The 25,011-nt window shown below is 35.2% G+C and overlaps 2 protein-coding genes across 6 annotated transcripts in view; both read right to left on the bottom strand.

The window, feature by feature from the left end:
* The window catches only part of hps1 (HPS1 biogenesis of lysosomal organelles complex 3 subunit 1), a 17,728-nt gene extending 6,459 nt beyond the window's left edge, over nt 1-11,269 (bottom strand). For 2 of the 5 annotated variants that reach the window (XM_016273288.1, XM_016273287.1), the window contains exons 1-17: nt 9,510-9,780; nt 9,034-9,155; nt 8,742-8,876; nt 7,772-7,914; nt 7,475-7,583; nt 7,235-7,395; nt 7,024-7,123; nt 6,873-6,942; nt 6,684-6,739; nt 5,703-5,858; nt 5,263-5,442; nt 4,048-4,124; nt 3,831-3,962; nt 3,674-3,739; nt 2,951-3,095; nt 2,599-2,712; nt 2,423-2,505 (exon numbers count right to left, since the gene is read on the bottom strand). In XM_016273288.1, coding sequence (XP_016128774.1) covers nt 2,423-2,505; nt 2,599-2,712; nt 2,951-3,095; nt 3,674-3,739; nt 3,831-3,962; nt 4,048-4,124; nt 5,263-5,442; nt 5,703-5,858; nt 6,684-6,739; nt 6,873-6,942; nt 7,024-7,123; nt 7,235-7,395; nt 7,475-7,583; nt 7,772-7,914; nt 8,742-8,876; nt 9,034-9,150 — 1,844 coding nt within the window. In that variant the 5' untranslated portion in view covers nt 9,151-9,155; nt 9,510-9,780. Of the gene's footprint in view, nt 1-1,638; nt 2,120-2,190; nt 2,239-2,422; nt 2,506-2,598; nt 2,713-2,950; nt 3,096-3,673; nt 3,740-3,830; nt 3,963-4,047; nt 4,125-5,262; nt 5,443-5,702; nt 5,859-6,683; nt 6,740-6,872; nt 6,943-7,023; nt 7,124-7,234; nt 7,396-7,474; nt 7,584-7,771; nt 7,915-8,741; nt 8,877-9,033; nt 9,156-9,509; nt 9,781-10,528; nt 10,651-10,979 lie in introns of those variants that run through there. The other 3 variants (XM_016273286.1, XM_016273285.1, XM_016273289.1) reach the window with 3 other exon arrangements.
* Nucleotides 11,270-18,922: 7,653 nt separating this feature from the next.
* Nucleotides 18,923-25,011, bottom strand: part of LOC107586094 (inactive heparanase-2-like) — a 79,411-nt gene continuing 73,322 nt past the window's right edge. Inside the window, exon 11 of the mRNA XM_016273329.1 lies at nt 18,923-19,111. Coding sequence (XP_016128815.1) covers nt 18,949-19,111 — 163 coding nt within the window. The 3' untranslated portion in view covers nt 18,923-18,948. The remainder of the gene's footprint in view (nt 19,112-25,011) is intronic.

Genomic DNA, 25,011 nt, shown 5'->3' with positions numbered 1-25,011 from the left:
ATGTTGTGGATCGAGTGGCCCATGGTGGCGGTGTGGTTATGGTATGGGCAGGTGTATGTTATGGACAATGAACACAGGTGCATTTTATTGATGGCATTTTGAATGCACAGATATACCGTGACGAGATCCTGAGGCCCATTGTTGTGCCATTCATCCACGATCATCACCTCATGTTGCAGCATGATAATGCACAGCCCCATGTTGCAAGGATCTGTACACAATTCCTGGAAGCTGAAAACATCCCAGTTCTTGCATGGCCAGCATACTCACCGGACATGTCACCCATTGAGCATGTTTGGGATGCTCTGGATCGGCGTATACGAAAGCGTGTTTCAGTTCATGCCAATATCCAGCAACTTCGCACAGCCATTGAAGAGGAGTGGACCAACATTCCACAGGCCACAATCAACAACCTGATCAACTCTATGCGAAGGAGATGTTGCACTGCGTGAGGCAAATGGTGGTCACACCAGATACTGACTGGTTTTCGGACCTCTTTCATCAGAGAGGGCGGGCCTGTGCCCATCTGCTGCCTACGTCCCTGGCAGAAACGTTCTACTTTTCTAAAAGTTAAGAGAGTGGGCAAACAACAGAAAACAATCCAGAGACCTGGACTTCAGTAGGCCACTTTCAATTTCACAAGACAATAGTATCAATATAATTTCATTTAATTAATAATTTCCATGTAAAATCTTAAAATTTGGGGTTAAGATGTGCTAAAATGTGTAATTTTTGGGTAAAATACAACATAGGCATCACCCAATAACATACAGTAATATCCAAAGGCATCTAAAACAAGAGAAAATTACAAAAATTAAAGCCAAAGCTTCTATAATACACATTTAAATATAAGATGACAAAATAATTTATTCGAATAAATTTAATATTTATTTTTCTTGGGAAATTGATTACATTTTTATCAGAACATTATGTATATAGCCACGCAATATTACAGCAAAATATAAATTACGTATTCCTGTTAGTGATAATCAATCCTGTGAAATATCTTATTTTTAAAATGTAAAGCAGAGTGTAAATAACAAATGCACTTTCATTATCAATAGTTAATCGCTGAACTAAAATTTTAATATATAATGACTATTTCTGTAACAACATTCATGATCAGTTACTACAGCTAAAAACAAAAGAACTGACATTCTGGATGGAATTGTCAGCTATTGCCATGAAATTGATATTTTTGACTGCAACATAAATCACAATTTTCTCCTTTAAAACAAGTGTGTGTAATTTTTATTTATTTATTTTTACCTTGAAATATCCGTTTCAAAATCATTCTGATGGTACACTGACTTCTAATAGAGGCAAATGCCTTTTTTGTATTATTCCCACACTCCTGTGCTAGGAAGAGAGCGGGCACGAAATCCCGTGAAAAGGCAAGAATGTTTTATGGCACCAAAAATTAAAAGTGCACATCTATCCACTGTAATTATGATAGTGTTATATTTACGACAGTACATTCCACTCACTTAACTGTAGGTGGCTCTAAAGTAGCAAAAATACAAGCTTTAAGAATGCTTTAATACTTAGATTTTTTTTGTTTGTTTTTTTTACAAAATTTGTTATCACGCTAAAAACAATAATTATAAAAGACTGTACTCTTTTTTTCTTTTAAAGTTCACTGTTAATCTGCTACTTATGCAACTAACATTGCTGAGCCATATACCTGATCAAATTTGGTAATAACATCTTAAAAAAGGAGTGATGTCCTATAATATTTGGTCCTGGTTTCACAAAAATAATCCATTAATATCAGACATAATTTTGCATAATATTGTTTGGTTTCCCGACACAATATTTTCTGAAATCACCTTAACTGAAATAAGAAGTGCTTGTGCAGAAAGTTCAGAAAACTCTCCATATAGATTACAGATCATATAGCTACAGAATAAAGTGAACATGGCTGCATGGACCATAATCCTCTGAGGACCGTGCTGGTCACAGAAGCGGGATACGGGAGGGCTCCCACAGCTTACGGGCCAGCTGACTGCAGTGCTGAAGAATATATTCACTGGGGATCACACCCAGATGCACAGTAAACAGTTCATAACACTTCAACACTTCGTTCTGATGTTTTTTGCTGTAATACCGCAGCAGTTTCCTATCACACCATCAAAGTAGACAGAGCAGACATAAAATACATGAATTAATACATGAATTAAAGAAAGTTCAGCTGGTGTCATGTGCTATGTCTACAATAAATGTTAGGGTTCCTATCACCTGCACTGTAAAACAAATTTTTTTTCGAAGTTATAAAGATTATACGAGTATGTTTTAAATTTCAATCTTTCTACTTCAAAATTTAACTCAATGTGCTACTTGCCATTGCTCTGTAATTATTTGTGAAATTTACTAGTAACTTTTAAGTGAAAATCGTTTCTGTGTGAATTCCTTGTTTCTATACCTGTAATAATCACAGGTGAGCATTCCTACTGGAGCACCGTCGTCTGGGGAGCTGGGTATGTCTATCACTTCCAGTTTGTAACCCTGTCAAAACATTTAAACCTGATCAATATTGACCATGTAACTGTCATTACATGTATTATAGTAATTGTAAAGAAGACACAAGCTGCGATTTACCGTTTCATTTTCAAACCATAGGAAGTAACAGTAGAAATAATCTCCATCCCGGAGCGTGACGGTGGTGTAACCCTTTTGCAGGTACTGCTGTGCTGTTGCCACAAGACTCCAAACCTGCGCAGATTAATGATAAGACTGGCATATTATGATCAGTAAGTAATGATATTGATTGTGAAATTATTAAATATTTTTTCCCATTTTAAAATATTTTAAAATGTAATTTATTCCTGACACACAAAGCTGAATTTTCAGAAGCCATTACTCCAGTGTCACTTGATCCTTCAGAAATCATTCTAATATGCCAATTTCTTTCCAATATATAGTGCATGACATGCTATAAGCACAAAAACACCTTGCTCTTTATGAAGTCAGCTAGAGGCCCCTTTCCGAGCTCGGAGACAGCGTGATCAGTCACATTTAGGGAGGGTGCAATCATTCGACCATCTGAACGATCCACATAGATAAAGTGGATAAGACCAGGAAACTCTTCCAGGTATGTGAGATCATGGTTAAAGTCTATCACAATGTCACATGACAACAGAAGAATGATTCATGAAGTGTGAATGCAACACATCTAAATAGAATAAAGGGAGGACACGTTACCAAAATACTTAAGTTAGAAAGAAAAAAAAAAAGGATATGACACCATTGTGATATTCCTTTTGCTTTTCACCAGCAGAAAATCCTTCCAGTGCATCAACTTCTCTCTGCAACAAATGGAAGAAAACAGTGATTTCACATTAAGGCACATCAAAATTAAGATTCATCAGTACTATAGAGGTGTCTGTTCACACATACTGGACCATGTTCAGAGCTCGCTCTTGCAGATGAGGAGCCAATCGCTGACTGCTGCCCATGCACTCGGTTGCAAAAAACTGCCTGTACACGCCACACAACTGAGTCTTCATGTTTCGACAAGAGGGCAGCAAACTGCAACAACAAATAAAACGTGAGTTTTATATTTGAATTTAGCAACATTCCCTATAGCAATGCCAGTTTTGAGAATAGCACTCACTCCCTTGTGAATCCAGATCCTGATCTGCTGAATGCCTTGTTCTTAAAGTCTGTAGGATATGACACCATTGTGATATTCCTTTTGCTTTTCACCAGCAGAAAATCCTTCCAGTGCATCAACTTCTCTCTGCAACAAATGGAAGAAAACAGTGATTTCACATTAAGGCACATCAAAATTAAGATTCATCAGTACTATAGAGGTGTCTGTTCACACATACTGGACCATGTTCAGAGCTCGCTCTTGCAGATGAGGAGCCAATCGCTGACTGCTGCCCATGCACTCGGTTGCAAAAAACTGCCTGTACACGCCACACAACTGAGTCTTCATGTTTCGACAAGAGGGCAGCAAACTGCAACAACAAATAAAACGTGAGTTTTATATTTGAATTTAGCAACATTCCCTATAGCAATGCCAGTTTTGAGAATAGCACTCACTCCCTTGTGAATCCAGATCCTGATCTGCTGAATGCCTTGTTCTTAAAGTCTGTCCACACATTTTGAAGTTGGGAGGTCTGAACACATAAATGAAGAGTCAAGATGCCATTATAGCAACAGGGTTCCCATAATTTCTTCTCCAAAGACTTCCAGTTGTTCTTGATTTATGGAGGATGCTGGGGGAAATTTGCCTTTATTTTTGAATGTCAGGTACAAAATTCTTGTAATTTATAGATTTAAATATACAATTTAGTCTGCAAATGTCTCCAGTCCACACACACACAGAACGCACTACCATTCAAAATTTTGAGATCAGTTTGTTCTTTTTAAGTATTAATTATTAATACTTTTATTCATCAAGAATGCAACAAATTGATCGAAAGTGACAGCAAACACATTTACACAAAAGAACAGCATAAATCAATACAATGTTACAAAAGATTTCAGTCTCAAAAACAGTCTCTGTTCTTTTGAACTTTCTATTCATCAAAGAATCCAGAAAAAAAAACGTATCACAGTTTTCACGAAAAAATATTAAGCAGCACAACTCTTTTCAACATGATAATAAGAAATATTTCTTGAGCACCAACTTAGCATATTAGAATGATTTCTGAAGGATCATGTGACAATGAAAACTGGAGTAATGATGCTGAAAATTCATAGGAATAAATTAGATTTGAAAATATATTCAAATAGAAAGAAGTTATTTTAAATTTTACCATATTTCACAATATTATTGTTCCCACTGTGTTTTTGATCGAATAGATGGAGCCTTGATGGGAATAAGGGACTTAAAAACATTTTTTTTAAATCTTACCAACCTCAAAATTTTGAACAGTAGTGTAACTAGAAAAAAAATTTAAATATATTTAGTATAGGAATTTCCATGACTTTCATTTTTAATTTAGAACGGTTTTTTATTTTTTTTGTTATTTTTTTATTGTTTTATTAATGATGGAAAAAAAAGTTTAAACACATTTTTGTTCAATACTTTTCTTTAATCAAAATACTGTTAGGATCAATTAGGATCAAAGCACTCCTAAAGTGCTTTCTCAAAAGTACTAAATTAATTGTTAATGGAATCATTCAGACTTGAAATATAAAGCCAAACTGTTACATTTTGAATCTCTCATTTAAATTCCATCCCTAATTCTAGCACACTGTATAGTGTGACACTATGGAATTGATGAAGTGTGTGCTCTGTTGTCCACTGACCTGAATGTCCATGCTGGCCCAGGCTTTGATGAACTTCTCCAGTTTGCTCCGCTGCTCCTGGATAGAGGGCTGACCCCGCATGGCCGCGGCCCCTTCATGCCCCTCACATAACCTCTTCTCCAGCTTCACAAAGGTTTCCAGAAAGCAGTAAGCAGACACTGCCACATGACTGTTGGGAATCTGTTGATATGCATGTATAATTAAAATGGAAAAATGTACTTGCATCTCAGCGCATTTATGTAAACCCTACATAATCATGTTATTCAGAATGATTTGAGAATGATCCAAATCGCATCTTGTACTTCAATGGAAGCAAAAACATTTGTCTGTACAAATGTGCTCTTCAAAATAATATGATATAAATAGAAGAAGAAATTTTCTTTGCTTTAGAGGACTAATAATGTTGACAGAGAATGCATGACATTCAGAAAGACTGTCACCTTCGTGAGCAGCACAACTGTTATTCCGGGACAGAGAGATAGGCAATACATGGAGTGAGGCATCATGGGACACTCTTTGGCTTCCAGGAATACTCTGGATGGGGCTGAAGGGTCAGAGGTTGGAACTTCAAGAGTTTGCAGACTGTCCTCGGCCATCTAAAATCATAAGACATTAGATATGTGAGAAACTTCTCCGCTATAAATACAAATTTCACATTATATACACTACAATTCAAAAGCTTGAATGGCTGGTACGATTATGTTTTTGATTTATTGCTTCATTTATTTGATCAAAAAATAAACAATCAGTCAATCAAAACAGGAATATTGTAAAATGTTATTACAATTTAAAACGTTTGATTTAAATACATTTCAAATACAATGCAAAGTTGAATTTTCAGCATCAGTACTCCAGTGGCACATGATCCTTTAAAAATCATTCTAATATGCTGAGTTGGTGCTCAAGAAGCATAAATGTACTGTATTAGGTTATATAAATGTGTGCGTAATATTATATATATATATATATATATATATATACTCTAAAAAAATATTTCTTTCTTTTAATCCATTTTATATGAGATATTTTAGATTATATGTTATTATAATGTGAGAGTACTATTTTATAAAGTGGCAAAAAAAATTCTTAAGAATGTTTATTTGAGTCATTAATTAAAATAATCTAAGCACCACTCAGAATAACTAAAATATTGCTTTAATTGTTTCCCTTTTCCTTCAGAAATCATTCTAATATGCTGAATTGATGCTCAATAAACGTTTAGCTTAATCAAGTGTGGAAATGTTTGTTTTTTTTCTCAGGATTCTTTGATGAATAAAGTTTAAAGAACATTTAAACAAGGCATTTATTTGAAATCGCAATCTTTTGTAATATTACTGACCTACAAAATTTTGAACAGTAGTGTACATTATCAGATCATATTACTTTTAGGGCAACAGAGAGGTGAAAAACAGACATCTCACCTGAACATCGGGATCTACAAACTGGAAGACAGGAGGACTGTCACCTCTTGGTCGGACTATGCATTCAAAACATAAGAAAATTCACATATGTGGCTTGTATTTATATAATACCAATCACTCTTGGCGCATTTCAATATTTTAGCAAACACATGTCTGAATGTCATTGCATTAGATATGAAGTCTACTCACCTGATTCCCGTTCAGGCGGAGAGGGCTCTGGTGTGTAGAACACATCTGGAATTGAACTGTTCTCTAACTCCTAAGTATACAGAAATTGTTTAAGGCATTAATGAAAAAACAACAACAAACATACTGTGTCTTCAAGCAAGAGATATCAAACCTCAGGAGTGTCATCTAGGCCAGTTTTGCTGGGATAGAGATCCTGCACCAGGATGATCAGAGCCAGAAGATCAGAGTTGGATAGACTGCTGGCACTTCGACTGCACAAACGTAAGAAATCAGAGATTGCTTCAAAGTTCTCTGTAGAACTTCCTACAGATCTTGTCACTTCCTTCTGATGTTGTGGTCAAAACATCTTGATCTCACTGTACCTGGAGTAGAAGGCCAGCATTTTGGTTTGCACCAGTATGAAAGCGTGTAGCACCTCCTCGCCCGCTCTGTCCATGTTGCTGTTGATCTGCTGCACCAGTCGACGCTCCAGAAACTCGATGCACTGCTCACAAAGGGTCGGGTGGATCAACCTTTCCACCGCCTGAACAGAGGCAGAGAACTCATGTGTGATTGAAAACTAAAACTAGCATGCTACTAATAAAACTAGCACTTGCACACACCTCCACTAAAAAGCTTTGGTCATTCTCTCGCAAGCGGCTGTATGTTTCCAAGAGGCTTCGCAGCTTCTTCCACAACCGGTTCCTTTGCTCTGTATCTCGAGGGCGCATTCTGACAAATAAAAGGACCATAAAAAAATAAAAGTTTTTTTTTTTTCTGTTCAGGTTTCAGTTCAAAGGCTATTACAACAGTCTTTGGTTTAAAAAAAATATAATATGATGTGAAATGCAATGAGACTATTTGTACTATTTTACAGTATGTCTTAAAATCTGGTGTTGTACTGAAAGTGCAGTTCTCACTCTTTCCTCAAGAGGGCACCGCTGAGAGTCACCATGCCAAACATGATTTCTATGAGTTTCTTCATCACATAGATCTTTCTCTTTAAATCCTCCTCGGTCTCATCTCCGTCTCCATTCACAGCAATGTAGAGACATTCCTCAAACTGCATGACAGAGAGCAGAAGACATCAGGATTTTGGTGGCAGACTGAATTTAATGATTTGAAAAGTTGAGGAGATACATTATAGCATAAGTACAGAAAAGAAAAATACATAGAACATCTTTAAAAAAAAAAGTGGGGATCTGTAAAAATATAATTTATATTGATACATTTAATTAAATAATGCATATATTAGGTTTATATAAACCTATATCTTATACATATATAATTATTTCATTGAAAAATATTTCTTACAAATATATATATATATATATATACACACACACACACACACACACACACAGTGGGTACGGAAAGTATGGTTAGAGAGTCGGACTTGTAACACAAATGTTGCAGGTTCGAGTCTCAGGTCCGGCAGGGATTGTAGGTGGGGGGAGTGAATGTACAGCTCTTTCTTCCACCTTCAATACCACGACTGAGGTGCCCTTGAGCAAGGCACCGAACCCCCAACTGCTCCGGGTGTGTGTGTGTTCACTGCTGTGTGTGTGCACTAAGGATGGGTTAAATGCAGAGCACTAATTCTCCAAGTATGGGTAACCATACTTGGCCACATGTCACGTCACTTTTTTTATATATACATATTAAGATATATTTGATTATAACTTCTTATAATGTTTAAGTCCTGTATTTTATATAGTGTAAAAACATATGTACACAACTCACACACGATATAAAAATGTAATTTATAAAATATGACTTACATAGTACAATATTTCCTAAGTATTGTACTAAATATTGTACAATTCATTCATTGAATGAGTGCTGATCTAGTGTTAGATCAGATGACTCTTTCATATTGCTGTGGATTACCTGATGCAGAACATAGATATGATTGTTTTCTGTGCTGAAGGAGGTGTAATTGTCCATGAGTCGGTCCACCATGGTGCTACAGGAGATGATGATGGGTGCGAAGAGAGTGTTAATGCTGTCTTCAAAAGCAGGTAGCTGAGAACACATATAAAAATAATATTAATAACCATCCAATATTCCACACTTATATCCACGTATGTCTAACGCAGGCATAACACAATTTTATTTAACATAAAATAATAATTATACTAAATCATTTTCAAACAGCATTCATTTGGAGCATCGGTCTCACTCCTTCTCCTTCTTCCTGGGAAACTCCATACTGCTTCTGAACCTGCTGCTCGAACTCAGTGTCAGTCCAGTAGAACAGAACCTCTGCGCTCTCGTTGGCCACCAGAAGACACTTCATTTGACCTGAACACAAATGCAATTGTTAGAAGAAGAGTTCATCCCAGTAACACTGTTTCAGTCACTTTGCATAATTCTAACATGGCTTCATTTAAACATCATTCTCTCAATGCACCTATTCAACAAAATCTACTTGTACTTTACCAGTCCTTAACAATAGCCTAATAATTTGTAATGGATTCCTGTATTACACAAAAGAATATAGCTATGCATTTTAGATGTATGACTCCTAACAGGATAAACACTCTTGTAAGACACCAAAAGGAATTTTAAATGAATATCGCTCCCCATACTACTTCCTTAATCTTTTCAGTAGGAATTGTTCCAAATTATAATACAATGTAAACAAGTACACAATACCCAATAGGATGATACTGCGGTCGCTTCTAAACGGCAGCAGAAAGCCAAACCTCTCGGTTCCTCCAGGACGAAACTAAAGCTCACGAACTTTTTTCACTTACTCTTCTAACCCACACATGTTTTAAGAAAGTAAACGTAATATTTTAAGGTTCGCTTCAAGAGCAGAAGAGTATCACTGCGCCCGAATCTTGACTCAGTTATATACCACAGAACAAACGTTGCTCATCCGCTCTGAACTGCTGCAGCGCTTCCGTATTAATGTGTGTGTGTGTGTGTGAGAGAGAGAGAGAGAGAGAGAGAGAGGTGTGTCACGTGATTTGATGATCAGCAGTGAGCGCGAGTCACGTCTGGAATTCAGATCATGCGCGGCGGATCTAAAGCGCGTGACTCCTTTATTAGGCTACTCGTTCATATAATAATCTCATTCAGACCTTTCTTTCTTTCTTCCTTCCTTTCTTTTTCACGTTATCTTTGAAAAATCTACACAAAAAAATTGATTTGGTGTAGAAACAATTTTCACTCAGCACTTCACAATTACGATAAAGAAATGGCCAGTGTTGGGGAAAGTTACTTTTAAAAGTAATGCATTACAATATTGCGTTACTCCATTAAAAAAGTAACTAATTACGTTACTTAGTTACTTTTTATGGAAAGTAATGCGTTACGTTACTTTTGCGTTACTTTTTAAATCTGGACAGGGCTTGCTTGTTTGTTTTTAAATTTAAAAAGTAATATTTTTGGCAAATATAAAAGCCTTTTCACACCAAAAGTGAAATGAATCAGCCTCAGGCTGAAGGGAAAGTAAATTTACGTCCGTACAGTAGAATGCAGAAGAAGAAATTTCAACACACTTCAGCAATAAACAAAGACATAAATGTTTGTCTAGAGTAATTTGTTCCAATATTCCACACTTATATCCACGTATGTCTAACGCAGGCATAACACAATTTTATTTAACATAAAATAATAATTATACTAAATCATTTTCAAACAGCATTCATTTGGAGCATCGGTCTCACTCCTTCTCCTTCTTCCTGGGAAACTCCATACTGCTTCTGAACCTGCTGCTCGAACTCAGTGTCAGTCCAGTAGAACAGAACCTCTGCGCTCTCGTTGGCCACCAGAAGACACTTCATTTGACCTGAACACAAATGCAATTGTTAGAAGAAGAGTTCATCCCAGTAACACTGTTTCAGTCACTTTGCATAATTCTAACATGGCTTCATTTAAACATCATTCTCTCAATGCACCTATTCAACAAAATCTACTTGTACTTTACCAGTCCTTTAACAGCAACTTACACAAAAGAATATAGCTATGCATTTTAGATGTATGACTCCTAACAGGATAAACACTCTTGTAAGACACCAAAAGGAATTTTAAATGAATATCGCTCCCCATACTACTTCCTTAATCTTTTCAGTAGGAATTGTTCCAAATTATAATACAATGTAAACAAGTACACAATACCCAATAGGATGATACTGCGGTCGCTTCTAAACGGCAGCAGAAAGCCAAACCTCTCGGTTCCTCCAGGACGAAACTAAAGCTCACGAACTTTTTTCACTTACTCTTCTAACCCACACATGTTTTAAGAAAGTAAACGTAATATTTTAAGGTTCGCTTCAAGAGCAGAAGAGTATCACTGCGCCCGAATCTTGACTCAGTTATATACCACAGAACAAACGTTGCTCATCCGCTCTGAACTGCTGCAGCGCTTCCGTATTAATGTGTGTGTGTGTGTGTGAGAGAGAGAGAGAGAGAGAGAGAGAGGTGTGTCACGTGATTTGATGATCAGCAGTGAGCGCGAGTCACGTCTGGAATTCAGATCATGCGCGGCGGATCTAAAGCGCGTGACTCCTTTATTAGGCTACTCGTTCATATAATAATCTCATTCAGACCTTTCTTTCTTTCTTCCTTCCTTTCTTTTTCACGTTATCTTTGAAAAATCTACACAAAAAAATTGATTTGGTGTAGAAACAATTTTCACTCAGCACTTCACAATTACGATAAAGAAATGACCAGTGTTGGGGAAAGTTACTTTTAAAAGTAATGCATTACAATATTGCGTTACTCCATTAAAAAAGTAACTAATTACGTTACTTAGTTGAGACTCACGCAATTGACACTAGAAAAATGTCCCTGCCAAATTCAATATTTATTTATGATAAAAAATTTAAATAAAATAAAAACTCCAGACAGCGCTCGTCAATGTCAGAATGATTTAGATGGCCAATCAAATCAAAGAAGGGCGGGGCTTTACTGTTCCAGCGCGACACCACGGCATTTGTTAACAGTGAAAGAGTGTGAGGTAAGTAGGAAAACGTTTATTATTTGACAGCTGTTTTACAACAGAAATGTTAAATAACCAACAGTAATATTCTTTGATGCAAACTACTCGACGACCGTTTTGATCATTTACGTGATTCACGTAATTCGTGACATTTGCACAAATTAACTCCTAATTGTACGTGTATTTTAAAATAAAATATTATTAGTGAATATTTAAACGGATTACGTAAGTAATCTTAAAGATTCCTAAATGCATCTACTTTCGGAAGGCCAAATAAAGTGCTTTTGCTTTTGCCTAGAAACACACAGTGTCTCCCTGACATGCTGCTTCAACACTAACTGCGGTTACTGAAACCACGCCTTCTTTCTTTGCGTGCACATTTGGGCGGCATTATGCTAATATTTCCACATAGTGAGGTAGATATGTGTGGGCGTGTTAGAACGAGCTGTTTTAGGGGGGCGTGGCAGAGTCTTAACTTTGATAAAGAATATCTCTTTGGTTTTGAGACTTTAGTCTTTGCAACTTCAGTGATCTTATCTATGCACAATCAGCTTGTCCAAAGAGAAACGAAAACTTGAAATCACATCATATTTATTTTTTTTAATTTCTCGATTTGATTTCTTGATTTCAGCTTGGAATTCTCACTCCAAGCTGAAATCAAAAGTTGGCAGTCCTGAGTATAAACATCATGAAATCCTCCATCTTGGTTCAAGGGGGATGGGTTCTGGCTATTCCAAATAGGGTCAAAAGTATAAACATTTTCACGCTGGGTTTGGTTACAGTGTGTATGGCAAAGCCGGGGAAGACACGCAAAGGTAGTTTTGACTCTTTGCAGAACTGCAGTCCACAGCATATACAGAGAATGAAATGTCACACTTCATTATGTCTGTATATGAATCCATGCTGCTGATTGTCAGCTTTGATCAGATGACAAAGACCTACCTGCTTGCTTCACGAGGATCATGCATATTCATAATTAAACCAAGGTTGCAGGTCAGTCAGGACATTTTGCTTTGGCAAAACAAAACTGCTCCCACAGATTTAAAAAAAAAAGTATATAAAACATGATGTTTTGATTATTTTTATAATTTTATTTTTACATGTAAAATTCACACTTTCATGTTCCAAATATATTAGTAATTTGCCATATCTTATGCAATTTTGCATCTCAAATAAATTGGCTAGACTTTTTTATTTGGTTTGATATTTTACAAAAACAAAAATGCTAAGAAAATTATTCATTTTACATTTTATTTTATTTTATGCAGTGTAAGTTAATGAATGTTAATGACTACGATGGTTCTTGTGGTCTAAATTTCATTAAATAAAAATAATTATTAATATGTACTTTTAAATCTCAAATAAATTAATCTTGGTTTGATATTTTATTTGGTTTGATATGAAACAAAGGCAAAAATGCGAAGAAAATTATTATTTTTTTGTATTTTATTTTATTGTAAGCTAGTGAAATGTAGTACTTTGATGGTTCTTGTGGTCTAAAATTCAGTAAATATGTAAAAGCCTGCTGGGTCTCGTCAGACTTTGTGACTCTTGACCAAGTGTGAATGAGTCTGGATTTTGTTTATGCGTGAACCATGTTGAGTCTTTTAAGATAAACCACATGTGAACTGCAGACATGTTTTGTTTTATAGCATGATTTAAATTTTTTATTGCCTGGAGTTAGCATATAAATTTAATGACCACGCCAAGGCAACATATTTTGGTTTGCTCTAAATACATAATGCATCTACATTTAAAACATGTCTTGAACCAGCTTTGATGAGAAGAGATCAAAATCCCCTATAAGAGTCTCATTCAGGTGCAAATGGTTCTCATCACTTACTGCACACGATTGTTCTGACACCACAGTTCACTCTCATTCTTCAACAAAGTCTTGTCCCAGCTGCTTGGAAAGGGAACATCTGCTGATGTACACATTGGCTCCTTCCCTTTGTGACCCCTCCAGTGCTGGGATGAGGACCCTGCCGGGCCTTTGAAGACTAGTGAGCTGATGATCTCCTCCTGACCTGATGGGACATAAAGCTCTCGGTCTTGGGTTACACATTGCAGCGCACTGTCACAATTTATTTCTGTACTTCTTTGTGTTCAAGCCCATGTATAAATCACTGAGCTCTTAGCTTGCTTTTATCCTGCTATCTTGCACTCCTGAACATGTGCTGGAATACTACAATTCAGCCTCTATGTCACAGGACAGTCTCTTAAATAGTCATACACTGCTCGTACTTGAACAGTTTTCATTTACATATGTATATAAATACTATATTTGAACTATAATATAGTACTAATATAATACATATTTGTAATGTTTAAAAATTTGAAGTTCCCCATAGCCCAGACTCTTTTGAAGGCTGAAAGAGCCTGGATTCATAATTCATACTCTTTCACACTTGGTCAATGGTCACAAAGTCTGGCAAGACCCAGCAGGCTTTTGCCTTACTGAAATTTAGACTACAATGACCATTAAATTGTCACTAACTTACATTGCAAAAATAAATACATAAAATAAAAATAATGTTCTTAGCATTTTTGTCTTTGTTATATATCAAACCAATTAAAATGTCAAACCAAGATTAATGTATTTCAGATGTAAAATTACAGAAGATATTAAGAATTGCTTTCATTTACTGAAATTTAGACCACAAGAACCAACAAAATATTCACTAACACTAACTAACTTACACTGTAAAAACAATTAAATTAAATATAAAATGAATATTCTTAGTATTTTTGTCTGTTAAAAATCAAACCAAATTAATTGTCAAACCAAGATGAATATATTTCAGATGTAAAATTACATAAGATATTAATAATTACTTTAATTTATTAAAATTTAGACCACAAGAGCCATCAAAGTAGTCACTAACTTACAGTGTAATAAATAATAAAATAAAATGAATAATGTTATTCGCATTTTTGTTTGTTAAATATCAAACCAAATAAAATTCCAAACCAAGATTAACGCAGATGTAAAATTACAGAAGACTTGTTTTCGTTTACTGAAATTAATATATATTATAAATACTATACGTTGTGTATATATATATATATATATATATATATATATATACACACACAATGTAAAAAAATATATGACCAATAAGTTATGACATATGTTTTACATTACTTTAACAGCAACTACAATTACTTTAAACAATTTTCAACTTTATTTTAAGTTGAGTTTGATTTTATTTCAACTCATTTTATAAGCCATTTTAATGTCATTTAAGTTGAAATGACTTAAACAGCGTTTAAGTTTACAAGTTACAGCGTTACAAGTTTATTTTACTTAAAAAATTAAGGCAGCAACTTTTTTTACAGTGTATATACACATTGAATATTCAATACATTAACTATTGTAAATAACAAGTCGAAAACAAGATCTTCAATAAACATTTTAACTAATATTTTATTTATATATTTTGACAAAAATAATATTCAGACAACCATTTTCATAATAAAATAATGCTCTTTAACTGAAAAAATATTAACAACTCTAAATTTGCAATAAAAACATTCAAGAAGGAAAATAGCTTGTAAATGGGTAATTTCACAAATCAAAGACCCTACAGTTCTCTAAAATCACAACAGAATCTTGCGAATCTAAAGAAACATTATGATGCTGACAGAATTATTGACCCTGGAAAATCAAACGCTGTCATAACCGTATAAAGAGCCAAGCCCGAGGAGGGAAAAAAACTAAACTTTTTACAGAATTCATATAATCCGTTTGAATGCTGAATCACTATTTTTGCATTGTGAATAAGTGACCAAAGAATATATACAAGTATAAAACATTGTGATACACATGTGTGCATACTGTGAGCAACTCAATACGTTTGAATTTAAAAGGACATTGTCATTGCTAAACATTAACATCAGTCTCTGTTGTATGTTTTACAAAAAGTACAATATAATCTTCTGCCAATGTGGACAAAATTCACACACACACACACACACACACACACACCCACACATATACATTTATATAAATAATATTTATAGAACGATAAAGCACACAGTTTAAATCAAAAACCAATTGTATGTACATTTATTAATATAACAAAAGGTTTGTACTTGTCAAAAAAAAAAAACATTAATCACTCATCATGCTTAATATTAATTAGACAGCTAGCAGCAAAAATTAATCACTGTACATGGGATTTATAGCGGCCCTAAAAGTATTTGCACACTTTGGCAACACTTAAAATGTTTTCAAAAACAAATATTAAAAAAACCTAAACTACAAAATATCAAGCCAAATGGCAGTTTTTCAGAATGTATGATACTTGTCTTTGCCATGACTTTTTAAATTACTTGAAAAAAAATTATTTTTGTGAAATGTAATGTTCTAGAAAAATAAATACCACTTGAACTGATATAATATCTTTGATCTAAAGTAATTATTATAAGTGAGGCTTAATTTTCTTGCACTTTCCAGGGCCCCTGAATAAGGTAGTGTTAATGTAGCAAAATAAATTTAGAGAACTAAGCTCAGGTTTACAATGTTACAGCAAAAAAAAACAAAAAAAAGTGGCATGTGTACATGACGCTAATAGACAAGCTAATTTCCTGAGCACTGCAACAAATTGTATGATACACAGTTCTTCATAAAGCAAAGAGACACCTTCAAAGACTCCCTACTATTTCCTTTCAGCCTTCAAAAGAGTCTGAGCTATAATGGGAAGTCAAACTTGTAAACATTATAAATATATAGCAGTATTTCTCAGAGAACTGACGAATCACATAAAGATGGTTGTGTATTATGTAATTCCTTTTTTAATTTAGCAATGAAATATAAGGACGATTTAGCAAGCATCTGTATCTTCCCATATAGTACCTTCATCGTCATACAGTTTAAAATTATAAAGCAGCAACCGAAAAAACTCATGGGATAGAGATGCAAGCTATTTTTCAGGTCATGGGTCAATGTTATAAGTTTATAAAGCTGGGTTTAAATAGGAGGTTTATATTTACTGTCCTGTGATGAAAAATAAGATTACAGATCAAGATTTGGACCTGTGCCTTTTGAGTGGCTTTAGACCACAGAATCCAAAAAAAGTACACAAGAGAGATGTAATTCAGATCAAACTGTTATTTGTACTATGAGATTTAGCAGGATTAACCTCCTTTGTTGGTCCTGGAACAACATTTCTAGCAAGCAATCATAGTTCTAAGACTTGCAACCCAAAGGATAACCTACCTCTAAAATCCAAGGGAAATGATTGGTTGAAAAGAACATTGTTCAAGCCCCTAAAATCTAACCCTAAAATCTGATTGGCTGTTAAGCTGGAATGTTGTTTAAGAACCAACAAGGATGTTGATCCAGGAACACATTAAGCTGACAGACAGGCCCACACAGAATCCGCACCCACAGAACCCCGGAGAATTGGAACGGCTGTCACTTACGTCCTTCGCATTTTCATCATTAAAATATTTTGGCTAATCTGATCATGTTTCTAGCTACCAATGAGAATGAAGTGCTGTCATATCTGTTTAACAAATTTGACCATGTTTACACCCATTGCACAGATTTCCCCACAAAACTGCCGCAGAAAATGTGAACATTCTGATTGATCTGCTTCGTAATGATCGTACCGCATCTGAACCGCACATTGGCACTGGGTTCATAGCTTACGTTGGTCTTCAACATCGGATTACAAAGCTGTCAGGGACAGAGCACCGTGAGACTTCATTACACTCCTGCAACTGAAAGTGACAAAAAACACAAAAGGGCAACCAAAATACATTCCCTTTCCACAAGTCGAGCTTTTCTTGTGGTAAAAAAAAAAAAAAAAAAGAGGAGAAATGTTGTTGGAAGCATTCAGTGCAACCCTTGCTTGAACGAAGGGGTCTTTTCCACGTCTCTGTGGGCTTATAAAAAGAGCAGAAGGCCACGGATATCGTCTGAGGTCGGTCAGTGTGTGTTATCTGCGACAGGCGTAAGCGTTAATATTCTTGATGACGTAGAAGCCGATAGATACAGGTGGCATGGCTATCGTTCTTCCTGCCCTGAGCGTCCGTGGCTTCAGCTCAGGAAATGTCTCATTGTCCACCATACGCAAGGGCTCTCCGTTCAGCTGCACAGTCCTGCAAAGCAAAGGGACGTGTGTTAGGATGCTGCAGATGGGAGGACTGCAAGATGTTTTATATCAAATCACTTTTACTTTTACATCACCAACACACTATACAATTTTACAAACTTACAGACAATGAACAATATACAAATACATAATATTGTGTATAATGTGTGTTGTTAACTGTAATTGTATACTATGTACACAATATACACAATAAATGTGAGAACTGCAGAGGCTCAGTTAGGAGCCTTAATCCTCAGATGTTGTAAAAAAAAACAAAAAACATAATTGTAATGGGTTTTCAGATATATAAATATGTTAGTTTGAAATCAAATATCAGTCCAAGTATAATTTTAGGCAAAAATAGCTGGACCCAGTTACATCAAGTGTAAAGGGAGTCTCCAATATTAGTAAACTCTCTGATCGTGCACTAGAGAGCGCCACAGCTGCATTATCAACCTTACAGAAAGCACAAACATCTGCAATATGAGAGTGTTTGGAACACTCAGATGCTCCATACTACTGTATAAAAGATTGGCATTTGTAGGCTGTTTTTTGAAAGAAGTCTTTCATGCTCACCAGAGTTGTATTTAAAATACAATTAAAATGTATTTGAAGCATTTATTGTGAAACTGATTTTTTTTAACATTATAAAAGTCTTTACTATATCCTTGCTGAATAAAAGTATTAATTTCTCTCTTTCAAAAAATAAAAATATGTAATGCTAAATGTAATGCAAAATATAACTATTTATATATAATTTATTGAATCCAGTGCCTTCATCATAGGAAATGGAAGATCACATTGCATTGTGGCATATAATATTCTAAACAATATGCAAATACAGTAGGTAATTTGAATATTTGTTTACTGTGCACATGCAGTATACTCATTACTACAAAAATAGCAAGAGTAATATAGTATCAGGGGCGTCATGCACTCATTATTTTTGTGGGGGGATGAGTTGGGGGGGGGGGGGGCGTCATGTGGAACACAGCCTAAAAAGAGCAGAAGGCCACGGATATCGTCTGAGGTCGGTCAGTGTGTGTTATCTGCGACAGGCGTAAGCGTTAATATTCTTGATGACGTAGAAGCCGATAGATACAGGTGGCATGGCTATCGTTCTTCCTGCCCTGAGCGTCCGTGGCTTCAGCTCAGGAAATGTCTCATTGTCCACCATACGCAAGGGCTCTCCGTTCAGCTGCACAGTCCTGCAAAGCAAAGGGACGTGTGTTAGGATGCTGCAGATGGGAGGACTGCAAGATGTTTTATATCAAATCACTTTTACTTTTACATCACCAACACACTATACAATTTTACAAACTTACAGACAATGAACAATATACAAATACATAATATTGTGTATAATGTGTGTTGTTAACTGTAATTGTATACTATGTACACAATATACACAATAAATGTGAGAACGGCAGAGGCTCAGTTAAGGGCCTTAATTCCCAAGTTGTGTAAAAAAAAAAAAAAAAACATAATTGTAATGGGTTTTCAGATATATAAATATGTTAGTTTGAAATCAGATATCAGTCCAAGTATAATTTTAGGCAAAAATAGCTGGACCCAGTTACATCAAGTGTAAAGGGAGTCTCCAATATTAGTAAACTCTCTGATCGTGCACTAGAGAGCGCCACAGCTGCATTATCAACCTTACAGAAAGCACAAACATCTGCAATATGAGAGTGTTTGGAACACTCAGATGCTCCATACTACTGTATAAAAGATTGGCATTTGTAGGCTGTTTTTTGAAAGAAGTCTTTCATGCTCACCAGAGTTGTATTTAAAATACAATTAAAATGTATTTGAAGCATTTATTGTGAAACTGATTTTTTTTAACATTATAAAAGTCTTTACTATATCCTTGCTGAATAAAAGTATTAATTTCTCTCTTTCAAAAAATAAAAATATGTAATGCTAAATGTAATGCAAAATATAACTATTTATATATAATTTATTGAATCCAGTGCCTTCATCATAGGAAATGGAAGATCACATTGCATTGTGGCATATAATATTCTAAACAATATGCAAATACAGTAGGTAATTTGAATATTTGTTTACTGTGCACATGCAGTATACTCATTACTACAAAAATAGCAAGAGTAATATAGTATCAGGGGCGTCATGCACTCATTATTTTTGTGGGGGGATGAGTTGGGGGGGGGGTCGTCATGTGACACACAGCAGCCACAACAGCACGTATGTTTTATTTCTTTTTCCCTTTTTATTCGAAACATCCCCAAACGCATTAACTATATCATGAAATATCTTGATTCTCACCTTACAGATTATGTTGATCTGTAATGGGCGATGGTCAAAGTAACCTAATAATGTAATCTATTAACTATGCATAAAAACCTGTCTGTTTACTTAATTAACAGATATGGATGTCATGCCATAACATATTTTAATACGACTGAGTTTATATTTAATGTGAATTTAACATTGAAAGTTAATGTGAATAAAAACATTGCAAGTTAGGCTACTAATCATAACGCTTTCATTGTACAGAAAGAGAGCAGAGACATTATCAAAGAACATTTTCACTGACAGTCTAGTTCAAGCACTCTCAAAAACTCCCATTAAAATCACTGAAGCTGTTTACACTATGAAAATAATATCTTACAGATTCGTACACACATTTGCAATTTGTAGAGGTATTCATTCAGCGAGCGAATGAAGAAAACACCAGCATTTTAGCGATGACTCATCTGGACACCTCTGATTGGTCATTGCATTCATAAGCTCAACAACATTGTTTGTGATTGGTAAATGCGCAGTGCTGTAAAAACGCGTCTGTATCGGTCTCAGCGCCAGCCAGCAAACGCAGATTTGAATTTAGCAGCTGATGATTTGATGCACTGAATGTTATAATCACACCAGTGTGATTGTATTAAATATAGAAAATATTAATTGGCTATTTTTTGGATGAACTACCCCTTTAACATGAGTAATCATATGTTAATACTGTTTCAGATGGGGGTTTAAATATTCTTATGAAAAACTTAAAAGTTGCTCCAAAGTTGTTTTGGAGAAACTTTAGTAAAGAACGGAGTCGTCTAGTCCCTGACCATTTCCTATAGTCTCTATATACTCTTCCAGCAGACGTCTGGATCATCCATCCCATCGCCTCAACTCATCTTATGATGCCACAGACTGAAATGATCAGGAAGCTGAGTTTGCTTTGGGCCTGAAGCCCTTTTGAAGCGCAATGTGATGGCACACATCAGTCGCAACAGTGAGGAGGGATTGTTGATCTTCCCATTCAACTTTCCCCCGGGGAGGATTTATGCTCAGGAATTCAAAGCAGACAGAAGTATGTAAGAACGCAGTCAGCGGTGTATCCCTCAGGGCTTCTGCAGAGGAAGATCAGCATTTCCTTTGGATAGAATGCAAATTGAATTAACGTCTCCAGATTGTTCTGGAGCTCTAACGACCTCTGGCTACAGATGTAGGTATGTGTTTAAGAAATTAAAAGACCTGAAAGACAAACCCTTCAAGGCACAGAGAGATCACAAACATCAGCAGTGATCACACAGTAGCCCTGCTTTGAGAAACTCCAGGTCTGAAGTTCTCAACACTGTTGTGTCTCAGACTCAAAAGATATTTTTCAGATCAGCTTCTACATTAAACAGATTTTAAGGCTTAAAAAAGAAAATCAGGTACTGTAACTTAAAGAACTGTTTCTACAGTATGCACTGATTTTTTTTTAAAGAGGACCCTTTAGAAAATCTTTAAGCATTTAAAAACTTAACACTCCTTTTCTAAATATGTGACCCTAAGTCGCTGCGGTATATTTGTAGCAATAGCCAAAAATACATTGTATGGGTCAAAATGATTGATTTTCCTTTTATGCCAAAAATCATTAGGATATTAAGTAAAGATCATGTTCCATGAAGATATTTTGTAAATGTCCTACTGTAAATATATTAAAGGGGTCCTATTATGCTCTTTTACAAAGTCTTGATTTTGTTTTGGGGGTGTACTAGAACATGCTCTCATGCTTGGTGGTTCGAAAAACGCATTATTTTTCACATAATTTACATTATTAAAATACCTTTCTCCCCCGCCTGGCACAAACGGCCCGATTAGTTCTGTCTTTGATGAAGGTCCGCCTTCCGAAAAACAAAATGTGTTGTGATTGGTTAGCTGTCCCAATGTGTTGTGATTGGCGAACAGCTTAGACAGTGTTTCATTACTGCCCCGCCCCTTGCTCCGTCTTTCAACAAAAGCTTTTGGGAGAATCCGGCACTGTACTCCCTCGTGTTGTGGAAGTTGTCCTCAGTAAAATGCGCAGCACACAATAGCAAATTGGGGTTATAATGCTCAGGAACAGAGTTGCGCACTTACAGTCAAATATAACAAACGTATGAAGCAATAAGAGAAACATACAAAATGTGCAGAGCGGGGGTATTTGACGCTACAGCACAGCAGCTCTTCTTCTTGGTTTTCTCTGATGCACTAACTCTGCAGCAGCTCTTATTCTTCGTCGTCTCATTCTAACCACAACCTCGCCTCTCCCCACCCCCCAACCATTAGAATTTCTGTAGGCGGGAATTATTTATAATGATATTCTAATGGGCCGCTTTGTGATATCACAAAGCCGGAAAACCAAACTCTGTAGTCCTAACGAGCCGCTCGTTGTAGTTCTTGAAAAGGGATTTAAAAAAAACGAAATATCTCCCTTTGGAGTGGACTTTGAGATTTGTAACTTTCTAGATCTTTTTTATGCCCAAACATACACACTACACACTAACTAAAATTAAAAAAGTGAAAAAGCATAATAGGACCCCTTTAAAACGTAATTTTTGATTAGTAATATGCATTGCTAAGAACTTCATTAGGACAACTTTAAAGGCGATTTTCGCAATATTTAGATTTTTTATTTTTTGCACCCTCAGATTCCAGATTTTCAAATAGTTGTATCTCGGCCAAATATTGTCCTATCCTAACAAACCATACATCAATGGGAATCTTATTTATTCAGCTTTCAGATGATGTATAAGTCTCAATTTTGACCCTTATGACTGGTTTTGTGGTCCAGGGTCACATATTACAAATTAGAATGGTAGAGTCTTAAAAATAATGATTTTCTGTGATAATAATATAGAGCAAGCCTTTAAAATGTTAAAAATGCTTTAAAAATAATATCTGTATATAAAATAAAAATTATATGTATTATATTATACAATTTATGTATACACAATTTATAACATTTATATTCAATTATTATATATAATAATATATAACATTTATATTATTATATTATAATATTATTATAACTTAAAATAACTGTTTTCTTTTTTAATACATTTTAAATGAATTTATTCATGTGACCACAAAGCTAAAGAACAGAATTTCTTCTAAATACATTTTTGTCACTTTTGATCAATTTAATGCATCCTAGTATTAATTTCTTTAAATATATATATATATTATTAATAATTTATATTGCATTATATTATATATTATTAATATTATAATTTAAAACAACTATTATCTATTTTATATATTTTTACATTAATTTATTCCTGTGACAGCAAAAATTAACAGAATTTCTTTGAAATTCATTTTTTTTGTAACAGTGTAAACGTCTTCATAGTCACTTTTAATCATTTAATGCATAGTAGTAATTTCTTCAAAAAATATTACGTACATGTGTATTTAAACAGAAATTGTATTAGCAGAAATAATTGTTAGAATATTATTTGGTTTATATTTGAAATGAGAGCTGCAGTGAAAGACTATAAATGTAAATGTCAGGTAAGTGTCCCCAGCTCTCTGAATACCCCTTTCTCTCTTTGTTTCCATTTTGAATTACAGAAATATGATTCGAAACAGACAAAGGCAGATCGGCCGAAGACTGTAGGGAAAACGTATCCTTGAAAAGAGCAACTCTGTCTGAGAGTGTTTAAGTGTGACCCCACAAAATGAGCAGTTAATTTCCCTGCATATGCGTTACAGAGGAGTTAAGCAGTGGAATGTGTCATGAGTAACTTTATAGTCTGCCTGTATATGTTACTCACTGAATTTGCTCTGGAAAACACTGATTCAGCCCATATGGAGCTGTGGGCATTTCTGAAGACAGAAATATGCCGCATATTTCACTATTTCTGACTGCATAAACACAATATATGGTGGGAATACTAGACTAATTAACCTAATAAGTGCATTTTATGAGAATAAAATGAATAAAAACTACAGACTTGATGGAAAAATGGCCAGTCTTTTCATATTTCTACAAATATTATCGAGCATGGCGAGTGGATGGTTTATGATTATTGACCGTGGGAACAGGTCTGTCAAAACACACATGATTATGGGTTTGTTTTCATACTGGTCTATGAGAGATTGCTCTCTGTGATATAACTGATAATTACTCTCCTTTCTATCTTTCATTCAAATTTTCCTCCTGTTGCGGGACGGACGGGTTTAAGAGTAGACTTATTGAAAGAGGTTCTGTTTCTCTGATCAACAGCATGATCATGTTTTCAAAGTATCATGCTTAACTCCCAATAATAGACGTTAAGCTCAGACAGAGGTGACCTTCTGGATCACAATTCCTCAAAAGAAAACAAAAAACAAAAAAAAAACAGAGAGGAAAGCAAAAACTGGTTGAAATTCAAGCTGAATGCTGCTGACAAAACGATTGCCAACATCTGCCGCGAAGGAAGCTGCATTTCACTCTACACTCAGTTTGAATTGAGCTTCAATAAACCAAGACAATGTTATTACGCTAATTCAATTGGATTGCCCGTGTTTAATGGACGTTTTGATGTTTTGTTCTTGGCTTCAAATTATTTCTAGTGGAAAACTCAAAACAGAACACTCTCTGGTGTTTTTGTCGGCTTGGAGTGAAAAATATGATGTGTTTCTAAACAGCCGAGTAAAAATCCAGACAAACTGTGAATCATATCAGAGTGGAATGGAGTGTTTGTGACCAGCGAGGATGTTTGTTAAAGGGGTCATATGATGCGATTTCAAGTTTTCCTTTCTCTTTGGAGTGTTACAAGCTGTTGGTGAATAGATAAGATCCCTGAAGTTGCAAAGACTAAAGTCTCAAAACCAAAGAGATATTCTTTATCAAAGTTAAGACTCT

Source organism: Sinocyclocheilus grahami, unplaced genomic scaffold (assembly GCF_001515645.1).
Source record: "Sinocyclocheilus grahami isolate Dianchi unplaced genomic scaffold, SAMN03320097.WGS_v1.1 scaffold77.1, whole genome shotgun sequence".
Taxonomy (NCBI): Eukaryota; Metazoa; Chordata; class Actinopteri; order Cypriniformes; family Cyprinidae; genus Sinocyclocheilus; species Sinocyclocheilus grahami.
This window is presented reverse-complemented; position numbering and strand designations above follow the sequence as displayed.